General features: G+C 29.1%; 3 protein-coding genes across 5 annotated transcripts; 1 reads left to right on the forward strand and 2 right to left on the reverse strand.

Moving 5' to 3' along the window:
• Positions 1-4,743: 4,743 nt before the first annotated feature.
• LOC108330788 (nucleotide-sugar uncharacterized transporter 1) lies at positions 4,744-9,450 on the forward strand. The gene is made up of 7 exons (XM_017565338.2): positions 4,744-5,073; positions 6,266-6,417; positions 6,530-6,738; positions 6,807-6,900; positions 7,748-7,914; positions 8,028-8,198; positions 8,738-9,450. Exons 1-7 carry the CDS (start codon positions 5,001-5,003, stop codon positions 9,009-9,011), a joined length of 1,140 nt encoding a protein of 379 aa, XP_017420827.1. The 5' UTR covers positions 4,744-5,000; the 3' UTR covers positions 9,012-9,450.
• A 943-nt stretch (positions 9,451-10,393) lies between these two features.
• LOC108331151 (auxin efflux carrier component 2) lies at positions 10,394-14,481 on the reverse strand. Of its 3 annotated transcripts, none has more exons than XM_052877170.1 (6): positions 13,319-14,477; positions 11,728-11,935; positions 11,481-11,566; positions 10,993-11,150; positions 10,794-10,874; positions 10,394-10,701 (listed from the first exon to the last, which is right to left on the reverse strand). In XM_052877170.1, exons 1-5 carry the CDS (start codon positions 14,337-14,339, stop codon positions 10,794-10,796), a joined length of 1,554 nt encoding a protein of 517 aa, XP_052733130.1. In that variant the 5' UTR covers positions 14,340-14,477; the 3' UTR covers positions 10,394-10,701. The 3 variants fall into 3 exon arrangements, with proteins under 3 accessions (XP_052733130.1, XP_052733129.1, XP_052733128.1); XM_052877169.1 differs by having other exon boundaries at positions 10,395-10,701; positions 10,798-10,874; positions 11,728-11,923; positions 13,319-14,481; XM_052877168.1 differs by having other exon boundaries at positions 10,396-10,701; positions 10,798-10,874; positions 13,319-14,474.
• A 2,454-nt stretch (positions 14,482-16,935) lies between these two features.
• Positions 16,936-21,273, reverse strand: LOC108330144 (auxin efflux carrier component 2). The gene is made up of 6 exons (XM_017564654.1): positions 20,178-21,273; positions 17,851-18,067; positions 17,652-17,737; positions 17,298-17,455; positions 17,135-17,211; positions 16,936-17,002 (listed from the first exon to the last, which is right to left on the reverse strand). Exons 1-6 carry the CDS (start codon positions 21,271-21,273, stop codon positions 16,936-16,938), a joined length of 1,701 nt encoding a protein of 566 aa, XP_017420143.1.
• Positions 21,274-25,150: the final 3,877 nt, after the last annotated feature.

Below are 25,150 nucleotides of genomic sequence, written 5' to 3' on the forward strand. Positions count from 1 at the left end.
AGTTTCAAAATTAGAGTTGAAAGCAGAGAAAACAAGATTTTAGAAGTTTACTTGGATTTTCCTTTTCATTTATTTCTTTATTTTAAATTATTTATAAAATATACAAACAAATCACCAATTTAGTTTTCTCGAAATTAAGAAATATTAAAATATTTTATTTTTAAATTTATTATTTCGTTTAACTATCAAAATTATCGTTTAAATTATATTTTTTAATTTTAAGTTCTAAATAAACTCATATTTGACTTAATATTTTATTAAAAAAAGAAAAAAAACGAAAGAACAAATTAAACATATAATAAAAATAAATCATAGTCCAAAAAAAATTATTACAAAAAAAAATATATGTTTTGCTAAAATTATTTTATACTTTAAATTTTATATATGATTTTTTTTTTAATTTTTTAGAAGTTTTTCTTTAAAGTATTTATTAATATTAACTTTTTTTTTACCCATATAAAATTTTCTTGTAGTATGAAGCGGTTGATCATTATAGTATTAGAATATTTTCTATCATAAAGTATATTAGTTCATTTAGAAGTTATTTTCAATTTCTTTACAAAATGAGTGTTCTTATATATCATATGATTAATAAGTATTATTGAACTATTATGAGTTTAATCTAATTAATGTAATCTCTCCAAACTATTCACAATGGAAATGACATTCTTCAAACAAGACATAACAGTTAATGAGTCAAATTCCATATGCACACTATCATCTAGATTCTTAATTAGAGAATATTCATTCACAATATAAATATTATTATGATTAATCACCATAAGCTTAAACTACAATTAAGCAACATGTTGCACATAAAAAACTAAATCACAAGCTCTATCATAGGCTCATTATAAGTTTCACCATAGGCTCATAAGTTGCATCAATTATTTTCTCCCCACACTAGTGCAAAATATATATATTATAACAATGTAATTTTTTATGTGGTGACCTTTTTGTAAATACTGGAACGATATAACATCGATTGTTAGATGAACCAATGTAATATATTTTTTAATTTTTCTTAAAATATATATTGCAATAGTTATAATGGAGAACCGATGTAGTATTCCTTTTTATTCAAACCAGGATCTTTGGTCTCCCATTTTCTCATTCTTAGTTTTTGTGCTTTGAAAGTTTCTCTTCCTTCATTTCCATTTTGAGTTCATAGACCTTAATTTTCCTTCATTCTCTTCCCATTTTCATTCATTCAAAACTTTCATTCATGTTCCAAACTGTTGCATTCATAAACCTCCCTCTCATCATCGTTCGGGTGCCTCAACATTTAAGCAATAGTGGTTCGTGTTTGTTTTCGTTATCACTCCAATTGTGGTTCCCACTTGAGCTCTGGTGATGTATCGTTGCAAATCCAGTGTCTCATGGTGGTTCGTCATTGCAATTTCAGTGGTGCATTGTTGCAAATCTGGTGACTCATTGTCACATATTTGGTGGCTTGTCATCGTAGATTTGATAGTCTCCGTTAAAGATCCAACGGTTGTCATTGCAGATCTAGTGGCCCGTGTTGCAAATCTGGTGGCTCTTAGAACAAATCCTAACTTTCACATATCCAGTGTTGTGAGCCCTAAACTCTACGCCTCCAATAACTCCCCATGTTTTCATGTACTTGGTTACTATTAGAATCCCCCAACATAATGTTTGCTTGTGGACAAAAATCAAGAGGGAATTAAATTGGTTTATTTAATAAAAAAAATTCCTTTTAAAATTTTGACCTTTTTATAAATTGATTTTATAAAGAAAATTGATTCTTTATAATTAACAATCATAAAGATAAAGAGTGTAAAGAAAGGAGGAATTTGCACAAGTTACTGGTTTAGATCAAAAGATCTTATATCTAATTGTTAATCTCTTTTAAAGAATGATTAACTAAATACTAAAAATAACTAAAAAGTTACTATCACAAAAAATAAAGTTAAGGTTAGAAAACACTTATATTACAAATTTTTTATTAAGTATACATATTTTCTATCTCGTTTAGAATAATTTAATAATTTCAATTTATCCTACGCTATTATTAATATGCCTCATGAATAATAAGATTCTATACATGATCATTAGCAAAATGCTTAAAAAAACCATATGTTTGTTAATGTTGAAAATCTCATTGTAAACCAAATATAAGAAAATACATATTCTTCACAAATAACAGATCTTTCATTTAATCCTTCCAACTAATAATTTGCTCCACTAAAAAAACTGTTTTATCTCCATCATTCAATTAAAAAAATTCTTTAAAAAAAATTTCTATGTCATTATGATGAAAAAATATATCAAATAAAAATTTAATTACGAGCAATAGCATAATAAAATTGTCCCAACTTACAAAAACCTATGGGAATACCAATAAAAGTAGAGTACATAAAGAAAACAAATAAAATAAAATATTTTTGACATGGAAAATTTCTCAATACAAAAGCAAAAATCCAAATAAAGAAATGCAATATAAGGATAGAAGAGAATCTTCAACAAGTATATAAACAATGCATAAAATTATACAAAATAAAACAAACCAAATAAGAATGCTTACACATTCAAACCAAATAAGAAAATGAAAAATCCTAAAGTAAAATAAGAGGTAACTTTCTCCTTCCTCGTAATTCTACACGGCAATATAATTATCGAAAATAATATAGTAATTTTTCTTTCTTTTCTTTCTCACTTTGTTTACTTGAATGAATTTGGAATAAAGTGATTGAATGATTTTAAGAAAATTTGAAAGTAAATTTTTTTATGTTTATTTGAGTCGATTTAGAGATAAGTGAGAGTGAATTTAGAAGTAAATTTTTTTAATCTGTTACATCAATCAAATTCTGTACTAATTCTCACAAACTTTACTTCCAAATCCACTCTCACTTATCTCCAAATCCACTTAAATAAACAACAAAAAATTTACCTTCAAATCTTCTCAAATTCATTCAACGACTCTCTTTCAAATCCATTCAAATGAATAAACCCATAGATAATTGATAAAGGTTCTACATACTTTTAACCAATTCTCCACGTAAGATAGAAGCCACAACTAACAATATATCCAAGTATAAATAGTATAACAAGTATTGATATATTTTATATTTAGTACAATAAAAACTTATTATATTAGTACAAAAACTTAATTCTATTAATTTTATTTAAATTTTGGTAATAAGTAAGATAATTGAACAAATATTTGAGCTTTAGTAATAATCAGAAGTATTTATTGAATAATGTTAATGTTATTATGCAACTATTCTTGAAAATAACCTTTTATTTTTTGTTTTCTCTTTGTAAATATAAAACTTTTAGTAGTTCATTTATTGATAATATTTCTTCTTTTATTGTAAATAATAAACATACGAGTTCAATTATCTTGAATTCAAACAAAATTAGTAGATCTAAAATTTCTGTATTGAAATTGTATTTTTTTATTATATTGAAAATATAATATATCAATAAATATATTAAATCTATTATTTATATTACATTTTATTATTCGAATTTTTTTAGATATATTTTTTTTCTGTAGAAACACTATTTTTTTTCTCTCGTAAAATAGATTTTAGATAAAAGCATTCATGCTTTGTTTATATTCAGACCGGGGAACTTCGCTTTCTGCCGACACAAAGAAATTTTGGCCCAGCACTGAAAAAGGAGCAACAACTTTGTATAGAGCCAATAAATGTGGTCCAATAAATCATATATTATTATTAGTTTCTATTATTATTAGATGTAGTAAATAATTAACTAACTTCTAAAATTTTCATTTTATTTTATGCAAGGAAAATTATTCATCTCATCCTTCCCTGTTTTTATTTTTCTTTTAAATTATCAATCTTATATCCAAGTTAACTGTTTTTAAGTTTAAAAAATGTGGTTTGGAAAAATACCTAACAAAATAATACGTGTCTTTTTAATTTTATATAAAAATTGGTTTTAAAATCCGCATGAAAAGGCTAATAATTTTTTTATAAGGATAAATATTTTCTACGAGGGTCAATTCTATTAAATCTGAATTTAATTATTATAATCACTAAAACTTTAAATATCAAAATTTAATAAAAGTTAATTAATTTCACCATATTTGGACTTTGGTGCCATTTTTTAGTATTTCTTTTACATAAGGTATTAGTCTAGTTTAAAATTTAGAAAAAACCTATAATTTTTTATAAACTGATAAACTATTGAAAGACACAGTATTGAGTAATAATACTATTGAAAACGATATTATTCATTCTTTGTATATTTAACAACATAACTATATTAAACTAAAATTAAAAGTAAATTTCGCCTCAAATAGCTCACATATTAAATCAAACAAATAACAATGTGCAATTATAGTGTCTACTTAAATGAGTGCTAACAAAGTTAATTTTGAGTGGATTTCAAAATAATATAATTTATATATCTATATTTTTTATGAAAAATTTGAACAATAAATCTTAAAATAAATTCTTGGTCCAGTACAAAAACCATTTAAAATTACATTTGGGGTGTAACCAGGAAATACTATTGATTTCTATTTGAGAGCTAACTAATTTTTTCCTGTAATGTTAATAATGATATTTCCAGTTGAAACTTTGTCACACCAGATCATGATCAATTTTAATTTTAATTCAGAATCTAATTTTGACGGTGAAACCAGACAGACATATACTAAAATTTACCCGGTATCCGGTATTTGAAGTAATTATATACAACACCCGCAATGATGAATGTAAGTTCCGACAGCTGCCATTTTCCGCTGTCATCGGTCTCAATGCCACGTGTCATTGTTATTTTTTCTGCTGTTTTTGTTTTGTCTTGTTCCTTTTTTTCTCCGTCTACGCTTCTGCATATTTCGAATTTAACCAAACACGGCGCAAGAAACAGTTTAGCTTGCGAACACACTCACTCACTCCACACTTTGCTCTCACTTACTCATTCGTTAATTTACTTATTTATTCTCAGCTTCCTGGGACTTCTTCTCTAGGGTTTGGTCTCAGCAATCTGCCCTTTGCAATTGTAAAATGTTTAGCTTCTTCATTAGGAAAGGCGTCAGAAAGATCCTTAAGCGCAAAGACAGCGATGCTGGCGAAAAAGGTTCTTTTTTTTATCTTTTTGTTTCATCAAATTTCTTGACTTTATGACTGCTTCTAGCTTTCACATTCTTGCCCATTTGTGTTTGGGGAGCATTTTGAACCATTTTTGTCAACTGAGGCTTGGTTAGATGGTACACTATTATCTGTGCTTTGATAATGATCAGTGAACGTCGCTGTGCATAATGAAGATTCCGCATTGTTGCCTTCTGTGTGGATTGATGAGGATATACTTTGTGTTGCTTGTGCTCTCAAGTTGATAGTTTTACTTTGGATGTTACACTTATGTGCCTTTCTATGGCATTAAGTTGACTTTGGTTTGTTTGCATAAATTTCTTCGTAGACACCCATAAGAAGAAAAATATTATTCATAAGTTAAGATTAGATTATGCATAAGCTAATCTATAAAAAATCTTTTGTATTAACTTCTCTAATAGCTGATTTAACTTTTAACAAACTAATTTTAGTTTATGAAGACAATTTTTTATTTTTCTCTTATTCTGTTACTTTTTGGATAGGTTCAATTCTTTTTTTGGTGAAGAGTCATATAGGTGGGACTTCTTTTGGATCTTTGAGTTTCAGGCTTATGTTTTTTCTTTTAATCTTTCTCTGCGTATAGATTTCTGTCAATGCCTGCATACCTCAACAATTTAGCTTTAGAGTGATACGCCACCATATGCGAAACCTACTCAGGTTAAGGCATGCTTTCATGAGAGGATTAATCTTGACCATTCATTTATGGTGTATGGTCAGGTTAGTTCCTTTTAAAGCATGTTTTCACTTCAGTATGTTAATAAGCTTGTATGAAGGATAGTGTATACTTTTTTAAGTTTTAGTGTTGTGTATTTTCCTTTACTTTATAAGGGAGATATTTCTGTGCCTGTTGTTTTTGCTAAACAGAATTTAATTCTAGAGTAGAATCTAGTCCACGTGCCTCATTTAATCCCATCAAGGACTTGTAGTAGGTGTAGAAATTGAGTTCACATTTGAAATGTAAAATATGAACTTGTGTCTGTGTGGCCTTACAAGTGATTATGGAAAGTAAGAAGAGTTAATCTTGTTCCACACAACCATACACAAATAGTTCAGATAAGTTTTACTTGAAACAATTCTTGACAATCAATGGTTAATGCTGGCCCTGCCTTTGTGTTCACATTCAACATTCAATTCAAAGTTAAATCATCCTATAATTGCAGGAAGAGCTTTGGAAGATGTGAGAGCTTCTCTTTTTAATCAATTCCGTTCCTCCGAAGGCGCAAAGCGTCAACAGCAACGCATATGTGGTCCAGCTGTTGCACTTTCCTTCAATTTTCTGGTTGCAGTTGGTATTATTTTCATGAACAAAATGGTTTGTTTACTCATTTTCCCTCTTTATCTGGTTTAAGCTGTTCTCTTTCGAATTTCAATGTATCAAGGATTTTATTTGCTGACTTTCTTGGGTTTTTGTTGTTTTGTTTTAGGTGCTTCAAACTATTAAATTCAAATTTCCTATACTTCTTACTCTAATTCACTATGTAGTGAGCTGGTTCTTCATGGCATTACTAAAAGCATTTTCTCTCCTTCCGGCTTCTCCTTCCTCAAAATCAACTCCATTGTCTACTTTATTTACTCTTGGATTTGTTATGTCTCTGTCCACGGGCTTTGCTAATGTCAGCTTGAAGTACAATAGGTAACCAACTATTCATATTTTTATTTAAAGTATTTTTTATACTGTTAATTTAATTTCTATATCTTCAGCATTGGTTTCTATCAGATGGCAAAGATTGCAGTGACACCATCAATAGTTTTTGCAGAATTTGTCTTATATAGGAAGAAAGTTTCTTTCCCGAAGGTATGTGCACTCACTTTGGTTTTGCATTTATTTTTCGTAAGGAAAAAGGTGAGTAGGAATGTATGGGTCTAGCAGGAATACCAAACACGACCTTTTATGTAATAAAAATGGAAGAAATATAGACTAGTTTTGTACCAATAACTTTTTTAATTAAAACAACATGCTTCAAGTTCCTGATGCGATCATTCTACATGAGGCAAAGTGTGAGACCTATTTATAAGACATGATATTATATATGTGTATCCGAAATCCTATGTAAGCAGTTCAAAATTATGTCATATAATAATTCTTTTATTTATTAGATTGTATTATATTCCCTCCTGTCTTTTATACAAAAAAAAGCTAATTCATCAACCAATAGAAGTGGTTAAATTAGTTAGTTTTAGTTAATACCTTAAGTTTAACCAAAAATACCCATAGAAAGTACTTAGTTGTAATATTTAGTGACAATACGCAAAACTCAAGGGATAATTTCTTTCCAGCAATTAGTGACTTGTATTGTTAATAAGTCAATATTTGCATCCACTTGCTTGGCAATGTGTGCATTTCATCAATAGATTTCACAATAAATTATGGATATACATCTTAAAAGGGATAGATAGTTCTTACAACTAGGTAAAAATTATACTCATTTGTTTCTTATGTAAAAGGCTGAAGGGAGTATTGTTTTTGGAAACCTTATCATCATCCCATCTAAGAGCTTTGGTTGATTTAGTTGGCCTAAACTTTCTTGCTACTAATGATATGTGTAATCCATATTCTGGAGCAAAGTTTCACCTTGTTTTCCTCTGGGAACTTTGTGATATTTTAGGTTTAAATGCTTACCAGAAAATTTGAAACATTTCAGGCATTAGCATTATCGGTGGTCTCTATTGGTGTTGCTGTGGCAACTGTGACTGATCTTCAGTTCCATGTATTTGGTGCTTGTGTAGCATTGGCATGGATTGTTCCAAGTGCTGTAAACAAAATCTTGTGGTCTAGACTGCAGCAGCAAGAGAACTGGACTGCTTTGTCGTGAGTAATTACATCTTTTATAATTTTTATCTTCATCTCCCTTCTTAATTCCTAGTTTCAATCTGTGAGAGAATTTCTTTCTATCCTGTCTAATTTGTGGATTGATCAAACAGGCTGATGTGGAAAACCACACCCATTACTTTGATTTTCCTGGCTGCTATGTTACCCTGCTTAGACCCTCCGGGTGTTCTTTCCTTTGACTGGAACTTCAGCAATAGTTTGATAATTTTTGCATCAGCTATCCTTGGATTCTTACTTCAGTGGTCTGGTGCTTTAGCACTTGGGTACGTAAGATTTATAGTTGTTGAATAATTTTGTTTAGAAATATTTCAATTTCTTGTAGAGAACATAGAATATTTTCTGTTAAATTTTATAGGGCACTTGATTATTTTACTGGCTGATGTTTGCACTAAGAATGAACTGTCACAATTTTTTATTTTTAAATTGTGACAATACTAGGATGGATTCTTTACTATGAATTTTGGTATAGCAAATGTAATCTATTCATTCACCACTTGCATTTGAGTGCTATATTTTGGATGATATATCTTTGTAACATTCAGAGCATCCAGACTCTCTGCTGAGTTTTTAGTGTTGTCTCTCTGCCAATCCTTTAAAATACACTGATGTTGATATATTAAAAAGGTTTTTAGTATATCTGAAAACAGCAAAATCAGTGTCCATGAATGTATTTTGAAGGCTTAGCAGAGGGACAACACAAAAGCTCAACAAAGAATCCAAATTTCTGTGGTTCCTGTGGTCTATTAATCTTCTAAAGGGTTGGCCTTTTCATATATTTTCTATCTAACCCCTGAATTTGCAGGGCTACATCCGCCATCTCCCACGTTGTCCTTGGACAATTCAAGACCTGTGTCCTCCTTCTAGGAAACTTTTATCTCTTTGGATCCAATCCTGGCAAAATCAGTATCTGTGGCGCATTCACAGCTATTGCCGGTATGTCTATTTACACTTATCTTAATCTGAGGCAACAATCAAACAAGCCGTCACCTCGACAGGCTTCCATTTTACCAAAATCTAAACTCAGCAAAGAAAATGGCAGCACCCATGATGGACATTATGGTGCAGAATCTGTCTAACTAAATGTCTAACTCCACATTAAATGCAGTTGTATGGCACATTAAGCAAACATTTTGGTTCTTTTTATTGCTTCTAGATTCTGATCTAACCATCTTGGATGCCCATAGTGATGTGTAAGCTACAATACATGATCGATAGAGGTACTTAGATACATGGGTCTCCCTATTCCACTTGCCAGCAACTGCTCTTAGAGACTTGGAACACCAACTGTACATAATGATTTGGTGCATTCCTCGCTAGAACTGTTTTTTCCTTTGCCTTTTATAGGAGTTCAAGCTGCATGTTGTTGTAGCCTAGAACAAAAACTGGTATTGGGCATTTTTGGCATTCACTATTTTGCTGGTATTCGTCTTTGTATGATACGAATCAACTTCTCTATTACACTTCAACTATTTGAAGGCAAGAATCAATTTTTCATATAAAATAGGTTTTTATGCATTCTGTTGCGCATACAAAAGTGGATTTTGACAAATTATACCTTAGTGTCACAAACAAGTACAATAAGGACTAGGAATATATACAATTGTTATGCCATTTGAGAAATTGACAATTTCATTTCATCTGAACAAACTGTAACGTGAAATATCACACCTTGGATACGCACGACTTTGGATGTTACATCCATCACTGTTGTCGACCAACATAACCGTTGAAATTGGACTCCATTTTCTTACACAAGGAATGGGTTTGTGTCGTATTACAAAGAATAAGCCTGTCTAAGCAAAACACCAGACACACAAATATTCTTAGCATTCTCACTTCGAAAGATTGAAATTATTTTTTAAAATTGGTTTCTAATCTCATTAATAAGGAAATAGATGTGAAAAAAAGTTCATATATGATGAGTGCGTATCATTATAAACTTTATATAACAATACTTTTTTCTAGACAAAAGAGTTATTCTTCTTCTCTGTTTTATATTCTTTAAACTTATAATTATTAGAATTTATTTTTTGTAAATTTAAGTGCAACTAATAATGTTAAAAATAGTATTAGTTCAGCTTTTTCTCAAGGCATGTAGAAGTATATGGAGTGGCCAACACAATACAACTTTGGTACTTGGTCATATATCATCCAATTAATTTTTTTAATTAATGTTATCTTGATTTTATTCTTTTATTATTGTCTTTGTTAAAAGAATCATTAATTCAAAGTTCTTATAACATCACTACTGTAACAACAATAAGTAAAGACGAGATTATATTTATCTACTAAATATTTAATATTGAAAGATATCTGTTATGAATAAAAAGAAACAGAGCAACAAAGCAAAATTTAATGAGTCGTTAATCAACGAGATGATATTATTAATGGACAAGGTTACACTATTCCTTCATGATACATGAATAATGATGACAATACATTGAAAAGGTATGCAAAATAATGAAAGAAAGTTTTCACAGATAAAAATGTTTCCAAAGAGAAGTGTAACGGTCTCTTTTTTTAAAGAAAATACAATTATATAAATTTTAAAATAAAATTAAATAAACTAAAGGTGTTTAAATTTAACCATACTCCAATCCTAATGTAAACAAAAAATTAAATTTAACACTACTACAATCTGTATTTCGATTCGCAGCATAATGCTTCTCTTCAAAGCATAGTTGTTTTTCTAAGAAAAGTTTGAGTCAAAGAATCACGTAGTATACTATTGTTACTAGTAAAGCAACCACCATTCCAAAGATAACCCTGCAAAATTTATGAAATTAATTAAGAATTTCTATAGATGCTTTTAACCCCTCGATGAATACTATATTTTTATAATAAAAAAATTCACGCACTTACGCTGTGCCTAGTATGTCTGCATGGAGATTATATTCTTTGGCAAATATAAAGGGAATAATACCCGCTGGAAGAGAAGCCTACAAAATTAATTACACAATGGTGTCACAAATAATAGAATTTCAATATATACATATAAAGATAATCATTAAATGTTATTAATTAAATTGAAGAATTCAAAAGTGAGTTTTGTTTCACCTGGACCACTGCAACTTTTAAAAGAACTCCATTGATATCCATGACTTTGGAGGTTGCAAGAATCACCATTGGACCAACCAAGAACTTAACTAACATTGAAATCATAGCTCGGGTTTTCCCACAAGTAATGATTTTCGGTTGTAATCCCATGAACAGACCTGTTTAATTAAGAAAAGTAATTATCACCCTAAACACTAATTACAACTTATAATTTATGTATCATAAAAAAAAAAAATATAGAGATTGAATTTACTGTGCACACTTCAATTATTTTCCTAACCATTAATTTTTCTAAAAGAAAACTACTACATTTTTAAGAATCCTCTAATTGAGATATGATGTACAAGAAACCTGTGTTATAACTCATTCATGTGTGATGTTAGCTTAAAACTAATGAAGTAATGATATCGGAGAGATATATAAACCGCACCACAATTAATACTTTTGACCTAAAAGTTGTTTAGGGTTTAAGTTGAAGTGATACATACCTAAACTGAACATGGACATTCCCAACCCAGCATTAGATATTATGTCTATGGAACCTTTTATTATAGATGGCATCTTCCAGTTCCATCTGATCACAGCCAAACCACAAGTTATAAATTTTTCATTATAGATTATTGAATGATAATACTATATAATTAAGGATTTTTTTTTCTAACTTTAGGCTGTGGTTTTCCATACATCAATGTAGAAAGAGACATTAGAAAGCAATTAAAGAGACAGACGAAATACCTAGAAAATATGAGAGACCAAACAAGACCCAAAACACTTGCGTAGGTATTAGGGTTTCTTATGAGATTCCTCCAAACCATGGTGAGAATAAGCTTTATCATGACACTAGCACGAGGCATTTCTGTCCTTCTGTTTGAATCTCCTTCACTGTTGCCGTTCATCTGATTCCTCAATACAACACCTTCATTTTCAACATCTGCAGGCACAACTACATTTACAAAATGTGTCTGTTTTAATGATACATTCTATTACATTACAATATTACGAATAACATTAAGCAAATTTGACATTACATTATACCAATATCATGTGGTAATATTATATACTATTAACAATTATAATATTATTTTCCCACAACCTTTTTCATTGTCTCTTCCAAACCCTTTATATCTTATAACTCTTAAATGTTAGAGAAGGAATTAAATATAGAATTTCTCCCATCTTTCTTTTCAATTTGTATCTATATTAGTTCCGAACAAAACAAAAGAAGCACACAAAAAAAATTGTTTTTTAATATTCCTGATCACTACTTTAGAAAATTAAAGCTTATTTTTAAATTAGAAACGTGAATTTTAATTTCATTAATTTATTTTATTATAAATTTAATAATTGGTTTATATATTTATCAAAATACTTTTTTAAAAAAGTCGTTTATGAAATGGAAATATATCTGAAAACAAAAAATCTTAGAAAGCTAATAGAATATTCATGAAATATATAAACATATACCCGATTAATTTATATGTTAAACTCTATACTTAATTACTAATTTGAGTAGATATTTTATTTTTTATTGTAGAAAATCATTTTTTATTTATAATATATTTCTTAAACTATAAACCATAGCTTTCACTGGATTAAACAAGTTCAATATATATTTTAATACCATAAGCATTTAATTGTATATCCTTTAAAAGAATCGTTGATAAAATAGATTATTAAAAAAATTAAATATATAGTAATATAATATGAATGAATTGATAAATGCATAGTATATATATATATATATTCTTAACGTAAAAGTATGCATCTATCTTAAAAGTATTATTTAAAAATAAATTATTTTCTAAAATTTAAAAATTAAAAAAATCATGCACTTAAGGTATATTTAAAAAATACGAGTGTATATGAAAAGTTATAGAGTGATCAAACCCATCATATCCAGCCCATATGGTTAAAGTTGGGGCTGATTTAAAATGAAAACAATTAAAATATTTCTTGAATTAATTATCCTATGGAAAAATGTCTTTAGTTATGATTACTTTTTTAAGTTTAAAAGAAATAAAAAGTGAAATGTAATTATGTTCTACAATTTTTAAAGTCTAACTTTATCTAGTGTAAAGTATTTTAAGAACTTCACTTTTTGACTAATACCATACATAGTTAATAAAAGAAAAGATTAAGTAGTTATAGTATATATTAAGCTAGTGTTTGAGGGTTATTAAAAGTTGATGATATACACATGCATGATGTACGTTAGTTGAAAAGTATAAGACTATATGTATTTCATTTATCCAGGATTCAGGGACAAAAGACAAAATATGTGAGTGCATGCAGCACGTGTAAATGTGATTATGGTGAGATAAAATACCTTTGGATGAACCAGTTTCGCTTGCAAAATCAACACCGTTTGAAGATTCCATGGTCTCAAACTCGTAAGATCCAACTCTATTATTCGCAGCATGTCTCACATTAGGATCAGAAGTTGGTGAAGCTGACATAAACATGTGCAAACCCTTGTTACTGTTTGTCTCCTTGTCCCCTGTTGGTTTCAGAAACGGATACGGAGAAACCAAATGATGACCAACGCTCTTGCTCCTTGGAAAACTCTTTTCATGAATTTTCGACATTCTCTCTCTTTTGAGACCATGTGGGTGCAAATCTGTGACACTAAAATGTGATCTTCCCAGCTTTGGTTCTCTAGATGACTCCTCTGAATAGATCTCAATCCCAGTGAGGTTTGATGCAACGGACACAGAACGTGACATGCTCCTCACCACCACGTGAACATTCCCATCTTCTCCGGTTTCTGCATTAGTTTCTAGCATCTCTCGACCACCCAGAGAACCGACATGTGAATCAACCCTAAAGGAGGATATAGTACCTGCTGTATCAGGGAAATTCTCCAGAATGAGTAGCTTAGCCGCTCTATATTCAAACATGAACCGCAAGAGTGTGTACCAAATCACACTCTGAAAAACCACAATTTGGATCATGAGGGTGGCAGTGAAGTCTCCGTACATGGCTTTGAGAAGAGGAATCCCCATGATGAGCGTGTTGGGGAGAGTGGAGAGTGAGAACAGTGTGATGGTCCAGTCAAGGCTACCCCACTTTGTGAAAGAGTTCCACAGAACAAGTGCAACCAAAATCACAATCTTTTGAAGAGAGTCCGCGGCTAAGAACCTGAAGTTCATGGTGTAAGGGTCATTGTTGGATATGAAATGAAAACAGAGGAAGGGCACTGCAAAAACAGACACAAAACGGTTTATGCCAAGGCACTGTTCTGGGGTGAAGATCTTCCACCAACGGACGGAGCCGTATGCTAAGATCAAAGCCACATAGAGCGGCACAATGGCTGCCACTACATCATACAGCTCGCTACCTTTGATCATGGTTGAAGCAAAATAAGGGTAGACAAACTATAGGGTGAGAGAAAGGAAAGAAGTTGTTAATTTCTTCTTGTGTTTAATTTCAAAAGAAAGTGTATATTTATATATAACACCAACCAAAAGGAACTTGGGAAAAGGGTGGCAGAGGAGTCCAAAATTCTGAACTCTTCTTCTATGCTGGTCTTACATACGTGTCTTCCTAAAGCATAAATAAACATAAAAAAAAAGTGAGTATCATTAAGAAAAATTGAGAAAAAAAAAAGCAGTAAGTTCTGTAATAAGCATTAGAGATATTCACCTGTTGGGTGGGTGAAATTGTTTGTGGAAGGTGCTTTTTGTTGTTGTATATTTCCCACAAGTTTAGCTGTCATTCGGTGCTTCAAAGGGAATATCTTTGGTTTATCGAAAAGCCATTAACATGCTTTGAGACTCACCCTTGATCGAAAAGGTTATCAAATTCCACGTGTAGTGGTAATATGTTTTGCAGAATCAAATCATATGTCTTGTGAATTTGCTTCTTCTGGTTCATTGACTTATATGCTTCTTGTTCAATTGCCCTGTGATTTTTGTTTGCTATCATCGTTTTGTATGTTTTGTCCCTTTGACTTGCATGTACATTATGTGTTGACAGACTCTAAATGTATGCTGAAAACTCAAATGCATTGGTCACACAGCTGAAAACCTTCTGTATCTTACTCAAATAAAAATAACTATTTTTTACTAATTAAAAGGTGTCGCATAAAAGAATTTACTTTTACTAATTTCAATTAAAAACTAACATTGTTTCTAGAATACTTTGTAGAATAAATTTTTCGCATAAATTAAGAACAACCATAAATGTGCCCTTTATTTAAATAATTTTATTAAAAGTAAATTAACTTTACCCATAAAAGCTTTTTCTATTACAGATGTATATTCATCTAAGAATAAAAAATAATATTTTATCGAAAAGATTAATCAATTAATTTTTTTAAAAGGTTAAAATCGTGTTCCAAATGACACTTGCATGTCGCAATCGGTCTCACGATGATAATTTAATTTAAAAATACATAATTGTCGTCGGAGTTTATCGTGAAAAATTATAAATAAAAAAGTCTTAAAATAACATAATCTATCAAATGAATTTTGAGTTTGGTAGCCACAGATCCAATTTTCAGTTCTAAAATCAGTTAATGTATTAACATCCTATCCTATAATGTTTGTCCAAATTTAGCATCTTTATTTTTTAAAATACTCATTTTTCCCAAAATATCTAATAAACAATTTTTATATTTTTATTGACAAGAAAATATTTATTTGGGTTTGACAAGAATCCTATCCTGCGTATTTCTATCTAGAATGGAAAATCTTTATGATAGAAAATAAAAAATCACATAATTCTTAATAAACAAAACTGATGGTATTGATATTTTAGTTTTAAAATTTATATATTTTTATACACTTTTTTGTGTTTTTTTAAAAGAAAGATAAAAATACTAAGAAGACATACGATCACAGAAATATCTATAGTTTATTTTTGAGCGCGTGTGATCATACAAATATCTATAGTTTATTTTTAAGCGTATATCTATTGAATAAAATTAATAAAATTATTTTACTTAAAACTGTGAAAACATATTTTAAGTAGTAGGAATTATATGTGAAGCGACGCTTGCGATCATTTTAAGTTTAACATGTTGTAAATACGATAACAATGAACAATTTATCTTCTTCAACGTATTTAATTTTAAATACTTTATGTAGCTTGGTATGTTTGGTATACTTTAGTTATCATCGTTGTTCGAAATTATCTTCCTAAAAATGTTCATGTGTCAAAATAGTAAAAGAAAGATAGACTTTTTTTTATCTCAATTAAGAGTGTAAATGATGTAAAAAATATGGATAATGATACTTTGCCAACGTTTTTTTGACAACATTTTTATATTGTTTACGTGTCATTCTGTGATTGGTACATGTTAATGTTTATGATTATTATTATTGATTGTGAAATAATTTTGGACCAATCACGAAATGACACGTAGATTATGTTAAAATGTTGTTAAAAAAATGTTACCAAAGTATCATTATCTAAAAAGTATTTCTACATGAATTCTTGCTTCAACCAATGTAAAAAGTCAAGCTTTTTTTTTCTTTTTGTATAACTTAATTATAGCGAACGAAAAATAAGTATTCTTTTTTATATATTAATCATCTCTATCAATATTCTTAAAGTGACATAATGATCAATATAACCACCATAAAAATATTTCTTTATACTAAAACATATTTGGCTGCAATTTTATAAGTAAATTTATTTCATACTCTAAATATATGTGTGACACCTTAAAATTAATAACTATGCTCATAACAATACAACAATTCCATCTACCTCTAATGGATCATAATAGGTGTTCTTGAAAGCAACAAACACAAGAGAGGAATCACATTCCATCCATGAAGAACTCTTCGATGTCTGCACCATAAATAATGCCTTTTAACATAACCATCACACATATGTATTAGTACAATTTACTTCAAATATACACCACTTTCCATATGAAATCTAACCATAGATCAAATGCTACATACATGCTCCATCTTATGAGTGTGAAACTTTTTACTAAAGTCCAAGAACTACATAGTAAATTATTGTTACGGGCAACGCAACCACCATTCCGAAGATAACCCTGCAAAAATGTAAAAATCCTTTTAGAACTTCCATTCATGTTTTAAATCCATTTCTAACAAAATGCATTTCTTATCATTAATAGTTTTTTTTTCAGTGTACATATATAAATTTATGAAAAAAACACACTTACGCTGTGCTGAGTACGTCTGCATGAAGATTATATTCTTTTGCAAATACAAATGGGACAATTCCTTGGGGAAGAGCAGCCTGCAAAATTGTACAATGGTATCACAATAAAAACTATGTTATCTATGCAATTTGATTAGTTTGAACACAGTTAGGTTTGATTTCACCTGAACAATTGTAACTCGTAAAAGAACTCCATGGATACCAATTATTTTGGAGGCTGCAAGAATTATAAATGGACCAACCAAGAACTTAATTGCGAATGCAAGTGAAGCCAGAGTTTTTCCACAAGTAATGATCTTAGGTTGTAATGCCATGAATAGACCTGTGTAATTGAGTAAAACACTGTAACACAGACAACATAAAATAACACAAACCTAAGAATAAACCATATTATACAAAACAACATTGTATGTGTATATGCACACTTCAAGAATTATAATAAGATGAACCCAGATTTGTTGGCAAAAAGTGAGAAAGAAGAAAAAAAAAGGTTAACGTTGGAAGGCAAGAACGTATACCAAGACTGAACATGGCCATTCCTAGTCCTGTGTTAGAAATTATTTCAATGGAACCTTTTATAATAGATGGCACTTTGATGCTCCACCTACACACATGAAACAAGGATTGAAAGAATGGTGATGGTTATGCTAATTATACATTAACAAGAGTTTTGTAGAAACACACTTAGAAACACATTAAAGAGATGGGAAAAAATACCTGTAAAATATGAGAGACCAAATGAGACCTAAAACACTTGCATAGGTATTAGGGTTTCTTATCAGATTCCTCCAAACCATTATCAGAATAAGTTTTAACATGACATTAGCACGTGGCATTTGTTGATTTTTGTTTGTCTCAACTTCTTCATTTTTCACCTCTTTTTGTTTCCCCTTTGCGCTATGTTCTGCTTCTTCATCACTTACATGTTCATGTACTGCTACAGAAAAGTTTTAACTAATTACAAATTCTCTCACTTTATGATTATTGCTAATGTTATCAATCACAGTTGGCAAGGATTCCACAAATCACAATTTATAACTTTTTTCATTTTTCTAATCAAAATTTAAAACTTTCACTTAAATATATGTCACTGTTACTTTTCCTTGAAAAATAATATGGAGTTAAAGTCAGTACCTAAAAGAGAAAATGCAATCGAATCAATTTCAACATCTTGGTAAATTATTATTTCTTCATACTTAAAATATATCCATAAATTTAATTAATCTTGGTTATTCAAAAGCTTTTCTCATATAAACACTTAAAAAAACAAGATTGAAAACATCTCAACTCCTTTTTGGTTAATAAAGCATATTTAGAAAATTTTGAAATCTTAATGGAAATTTAATATTGAGAAATTATCCTAGAATAAATTTAAAACAAAAAAAAAATCAAACAGACCTTGACAATGAATATTAGTTTACTTCGATCCTTGTTGAAGTAATTTTTTTTAAACCTACAAAACTCATAGTGGTGCAGAATGAGTTTTGTGGGGGTGTGAAAAGAAACAGGCCGTACTTAGATAGGACAAAACCTACATATTGACCCAAAGACAAAGAAGGTTGTTTACAATGTACAAAAACTAATAAAGGTGCAACATAAATTTGAATTATAATTAATCTATTTTATTATTTATTAAATATGATAAGTAGTTAATTAAAGAATACTATTAAATATACGTATTGATATATAGCTTTTTATGCACATCTATCTACATAAGAAAAATATACAGTAAAATAATTATGACTAATTAATGACTAAATCCGTACATTAAAAGGCATGTTTATTAATGGAATACATTCCATAAATTTAAAGTGAAATACATATATACTTATATATATATATATATATATATATATATATATATATATATATATATATATATATATATATATATATATATATATATATATATATATATATATGGGTTTGCTAACGCACGTACGCCTGTTTTTCAGTTGGTACGTTTCTTATATATCATGGATCTAAGTTTTAATGTTAAGGGTATTTTAATAATTTTCATTCTCAAAACTAAAAAAAAAAAAAAAAGAAACCCCCAACTGAAAAACGTACGCGCGTTACCAAACCCCATATATATATATATATAAAATAAAAAATTAATTATTTCTAAAGTTAAATGGTTTATAAAACATATCTTATAAAACATATCTTAAAATCGGAAACTTAAATATACAATAATATGATATTGATTAATCGTACACGTTCAATAAATTTATCGCTTATTTTTCCATATTTATTATTTGACTACGGTTATATTTGATAAATACAGTATTTTTTATTGTAAATAAAATTAATTTTCAATATTTTATTTATTAAAAATAATATACTCATCAAATTTAATAATGCAATAAAATAGATTTTTTTTATTAATGTTTAAACTAGATACTTGTTACTTGTCAGTATGAAGTTTGAAATCTTGAAGTTAAGTAAATACATTGGTAAATATATAAATATGTATTAATTTTTCTATCAATTAAATAATTTGACCAAATATTATAGGTAATAAATAAATTATTTAATGTAATCGAACAGTCAATGTATTTATACGATGCTAAAAATTATATGTATCAAATATTATATTTATATTTTTTATATTTCATAGAATTAATTCATGAAACATATTTGACAAATGAAAAATACAAATATATATTAATGCAATATAAAGATATTGACACACATATGAAAGTAGTGTTTAAAAATAATTCTATGACATGTTTGATTTTCTTTAATATGTAAACGTGGTTAATTTTGTTTCACAAATGATTAACTATTAGACATTTTAATAATCTGAGAACACTATTAATCACTCAAAAGTTGAAACTAGCCAGTCTCTAGACATATCAATGATGATATATATGATATGTAACTAAGAAAGCATGAAGATGAATAACTTTCCAACACAGTTAACTCTTTTTGTAAAATAAAATAAATCATATATGTTCAATCATTTTTAACAAGTAAGATTATACGTATAATCAGTCACATTTCTAGGTAAATGACATGCAAAATTTCTCAGTGAGTGTTACCTTTTGAAGCAGCAGTTTCGAGTGGAAATTTGGAAGGTCCAATGGTGGAAAAGGAGCCAACTCTGTTTATTTCATGTCTCTGATTAACATGAGAATTTGATGATGCATTCAAGCCGCAACCAAACGTGTATAAACAATTTTTAGACCCTGCAATCACTGGTTTTGGAGACGGGTATGGAGTAGACAAACCACTACTAAACCCTGGAAACTCTGGTTTTGGATAAATGTGTGAAGAAACAAAACCACCATCAAACCCTACAAACCCTAGATTTTGTGAGGGGTATGAGTAAACAAAACCACCTCTAGAAACCCCGCAACCGTCACTCTTGCTCCTCCAAAACTTTTCCTGAGGCATATCCACAAAAGCTGCATTTTGGAGATTAGGTTTTTCTCCAGTAAAATTTGATGGTCTAGGTGTTGAATATGACTTGTGGAATGAAGAAGGCATGTTTACGGACGTAGAACGTGACATACTTCTCAACACCACGTGGAGTTCTCCGTTTTCTCCAATTTCTGCATCAGCATGCAATGGTTCTCTTCCATTGAGAGAGCTCACACTTGAATCAACCCTTAGGGAGGCAATGGCTCCAGCAGTGTCAGGGAATTGCTCTGAGATGAGAAGCTTGGCCCCTCTGTATTCAAACATGAACAACAAGAGAGTGTACCAAATCACACTCTGAAAAACCACAATTTGGATCATGAGGGTGGCTGTGAAGTCTCCATACATGGCTTTCAGAAGAGGAACACCCATGATGAGCGTGTTGGGGAGAGTGGAGATTGAGAACAGTGTGATGGTCCAGTCAATGCTACCCCATTTTGTGAAAGTGTTCCACAGAACAAGTGCAGCCAAGATCACAACCTTTTGAAGACAGTCGGCTGCTAAGAACCTGAAGTTCATGGTGTAAGGGTTATTGTTGGATATGAAATGGAAAGAGAGGAAGGGCACTGCAATAACAGACACAAAACGGTTTATGCCAGAGCACTGTTCTGGGCTGAAGATCTTCCACCAACGGACGGAGCCATATGCTAAAAACAAAGCCACGTAGAGAGGCACAAGCGCTGACACAACATCGTACACGTCGCTACCTTTGATCATGGTTGAAGCAAAATAAGGGAAAACAATGACAGTGAAAGATGGATCAAAGAGGTTGTGAAATGTTCTTGTTCATGTTCAATTCTACGAAAAATGGAGGTATATAACATGATTGAAAATGAACTTTCATTTGATTGTATGTAGAAAATATTGATGTGTCACTTCGTGTTACCTTATTACGAATGATTACAATAAATTAGAGTGACATATATTGAACTTACTTCTTTAAACCAGCAACAATGTACTTTAACAACCCATTTTTTATACACTTTGTTTATAGAAAAAATAATTAAGTAATTAAGCATAATAAATATTTATCTAATTTGTTTTTAATATATTAAGAAAAAATAAATTGTTTTCTTAACATGTGTTGATGGATGTTTATTACAAGGAAATGTAACCTTTAATATGTACTTAAAATTAAAAGAATCATTAAAAATTTTAAATCTATAAGATAAAGAGTAAAGAGTACCATAATATCACAGTTAATTTTTCTTTTTCTAATAGACATGTGATACTTCAAATATTAACGAAATTCAAACTACATATTTAATAACAAATTAAAGTTTTTTACTAAAATAATTTTTCCCTAAAAATATCCAATAAAGGGTAAATTTATATTTAAATTATGTAAAATTTTATTGAAATAATAGTATTTTGGGTTGTCAAAATGGGTAACCCGGCTCACTCATTAGCAAGCTAAAAAAAATTGAACCCGGCACAACCCACCACACAGGTTGGTGGGTTAAATGGGTTGGCTCACTGATTCATGTAATTATAAGTTTTTATTAAAATAAAAAAATTATAATTTTTTTAATTCAAATCTAAATAAATGTCACAATAAAATAATGTTAAAATACAAAGACAATTAAAAAAAAGTATCATAAAATCCAAGCATAATCAAAAAACATGTACAAAAGACAAACAAATAAGTTTTTAATATTGATAATTTTTGTATCACTTTGTCCATTTATAATATTAGAATCGTGAATAAATAAATTTATAATATATTTCTCTCTTAGAAACATTTACTTCTTTATCACTATCTACAATATAATAAAAAATGCTAACTAATAATATTGAAATATAAAATAATAAATAATTAAATTAAATTAGGTGGGTTGGTGAGTCAATCCGACTCACCACGGGTTCAATCCGATGACCCAGATTCTGAGTGAACTGAGTTGGAAAGTAACTCATAAAAAAAATTACATTTTTTTCAAATTCAACCCGGTTCAAACTCATGGTGAGCCGGGTTGATCCGTAAATTACAACCAATTTTGAGAATACTTGTTAAATACGAATAAAAGAAAAGTGGGTGTGAATAGTATTAATAATAATAATAAATATAAATGAAATATTATAATAAACTATTGTTTTACGTAGTTGTAAGGTGGACGTGGAAAAAATAGTTTCAAATGATCATCAACCTTGGAAAAAGTATATTATAAATTAAAATCCTCTTTACTTTGCTCTTTTATGTGTTTTCTTCTAAAAGTTTTAAGAAAACCTTAATCTTTTGTTAAATTCTGATAAGCGTCTCTTTTAAGGTGATGATATTTTAATACTTATTAAATAAATAAAAAAACATCCATTTAATAATTTAAAATTATATTTTATTTATTTTATTTTTATTTTTTTAATTTAAAATTCTACTATATAGTATTATATTATTAAATTATATTGTGAAATAGAAATATTTTGTTTAGTTGGTGTCAAATATCAAAGTTTTATTGTTCTTGTTTGCATTAAGGCAGTCTAAGCTGTTACCAAGATTTTTTTGTTGACCGTTATGCATACCTCACTCTTCAAATTAAGAAGTTCCTATTATTTTGAGACTCGTCCCTTAAATATAAATATAAAGTGCATTATAAAATATTTCATAATTTCTATAAAATATTACTATATACATTTTCTTTATTTCTATTAAATATTACGAATATGTATATTATATTAATAATAAATAATGAGAAAAAAACCATTAATTATTATTCTCTGTAATGTATTTTAGACTCCCCGTCTTCGTCTTCAGTCAACTATCATTAAATTCATATACTTTATAGGGTTCCAGACTATAATTAAGCTTTCTTTGATAATTACATTCATACATTCAAATTTAACATTCACATCCATTTTCTTTTCTTTTTTTAGTGGTTGGTATCGAAACCGTTTTGTTTTTCAAACAATAAGAATTCATTGTAATTTTATAAAATTTGCAGAAGGAAAAAGCTATGTGGAGGTTCCTTCTTTTTAGCCATTTTCTAATCATGTTTGAAAACTGTTTCCCACCACTTTCACCTCTTATTCTCCCTCGAGAATTAATATTTGTTAGAAAAATTAAGTAGAGATTTTACCTATTTTTGAAATGAGATGATAACATAAAAGATAGTGATTTTAATAGAAATGACATTTTAGTGATCAATATTATGGTTATAAATGAAATAGAAACAGTATATATTAGTATCTGAAAACTTTGACTAGGCTTGATTGTATGTGTTTTTAGGTTTTTATTCTTATGTATTTCATTCAAGCATTCATTTGTCACTTAAAAAATAAAAAGTTGATACAAAATTTTCAAAATTTGGAACTCCTTACTCAAGCTATAGCTGGTTGTTTGGATGAAGAGATAATCTTCCAATATCACTTGATGAATGAAGTGCTGCTTAAAGAAATATGTTTCATATTAACAACATGTTGTTCCATGGAGAGAAACAAATGATTTTTTATTTTTTAAATTATACTGTTCAAGCAATACCTCATTCAGTAAGTGATATTCTTCTATTTTATGTGACATGTTTAATTTAAATATTTTTATGTGTATAATTATATGTTATATGGTATTTTATCTTTAGTTTTGAAAAATTAAGGGTTTTAGATTTGGATTTATGAATAATGTGAATGTTACCTACCTAAGTGGTAAATTAACCTCCATTGGTTATAATTTGAGTACTGTATATTGAGAATTAAATATTAAAGTTTCACTAATAATTCAAAATATTGTATATGATAGTTTTTTATGTAAAACCAAATTATTTAAAAATATTTTATGTTTATTTTAGTATACATGCATGCGTGTATTTATATACGATAAATAAAATCTGTTATATCAATCGTATATGTTATTGTTTTGTCATATGTTCTCTATGTTTGCTTCTCGTATATATATTTTTCTGCTATTTCCGTTGTTAAGGGCAATAAACTTTTCTATCAATACAATTTATTTCTTGTTCTTAAATTCGTTTACATGGTATTAGAATTATTGTTGTTAGAATATATTTTAACGAAATATGAAATTTGATATTTGTTAAGTTTATTAAATTTTTTAAGCCGTTATTGGATCGTTTACATGGTACATTCACAAAATCCTTTACAAAGTGCAAATGGCAGAAAGTCTTCTTTTCACTCCTCACGCTCGTTTGAAGATACAAGCTTTCACTGATGCTGATTGGGGATCTAATCTCGATGATTGCAAGCCCACTTTCGTTTTCTGTGTCCTTCTCGGCCCAAATCTAAAATACTGGTCCTCTAAGAAATAGAAAGTCATCTCTCAGTAGTTCAACGGAAGTCGAGTATCATAGCATTGTCACTGCCACCGATACGTCGTGAATTCTATCTTGTTCAAGAGCTTCACCTTAAGGTACTGCCATCCACCATCTATTCCGACAATCTTGGAGTTGTCATTAATAAAAGATTTAAAAAATAATTCTCAAGTATTATTTCAAAGAGTAGAGTACCATATATATATATATACATTTAAGGATCCTATAATCCTTCATCTATTAAAGGAATGACAGGTGCACAAATCTGCACAAATTATAATAATATCTAAATTATAACTAACACAATATTTGATTGCCTAATATCCTTTAATAGAATATTT

This window comes from Vigna angularis, chromosome 4, assembly GCF_016808095.1.
Source record: "Vigna angularis cultivar LongXiaoDou No.4 chromosome 4, ASM1680809v1, whole genome shotgun sequence".
In the NCBI taxonomy this organism is placed as follows: Eukaryota; Viridiplantae; Streptophyta; class Magnoliopsida; order Fabales; family Fabaceae; genus Vigna; species Vigna angularis.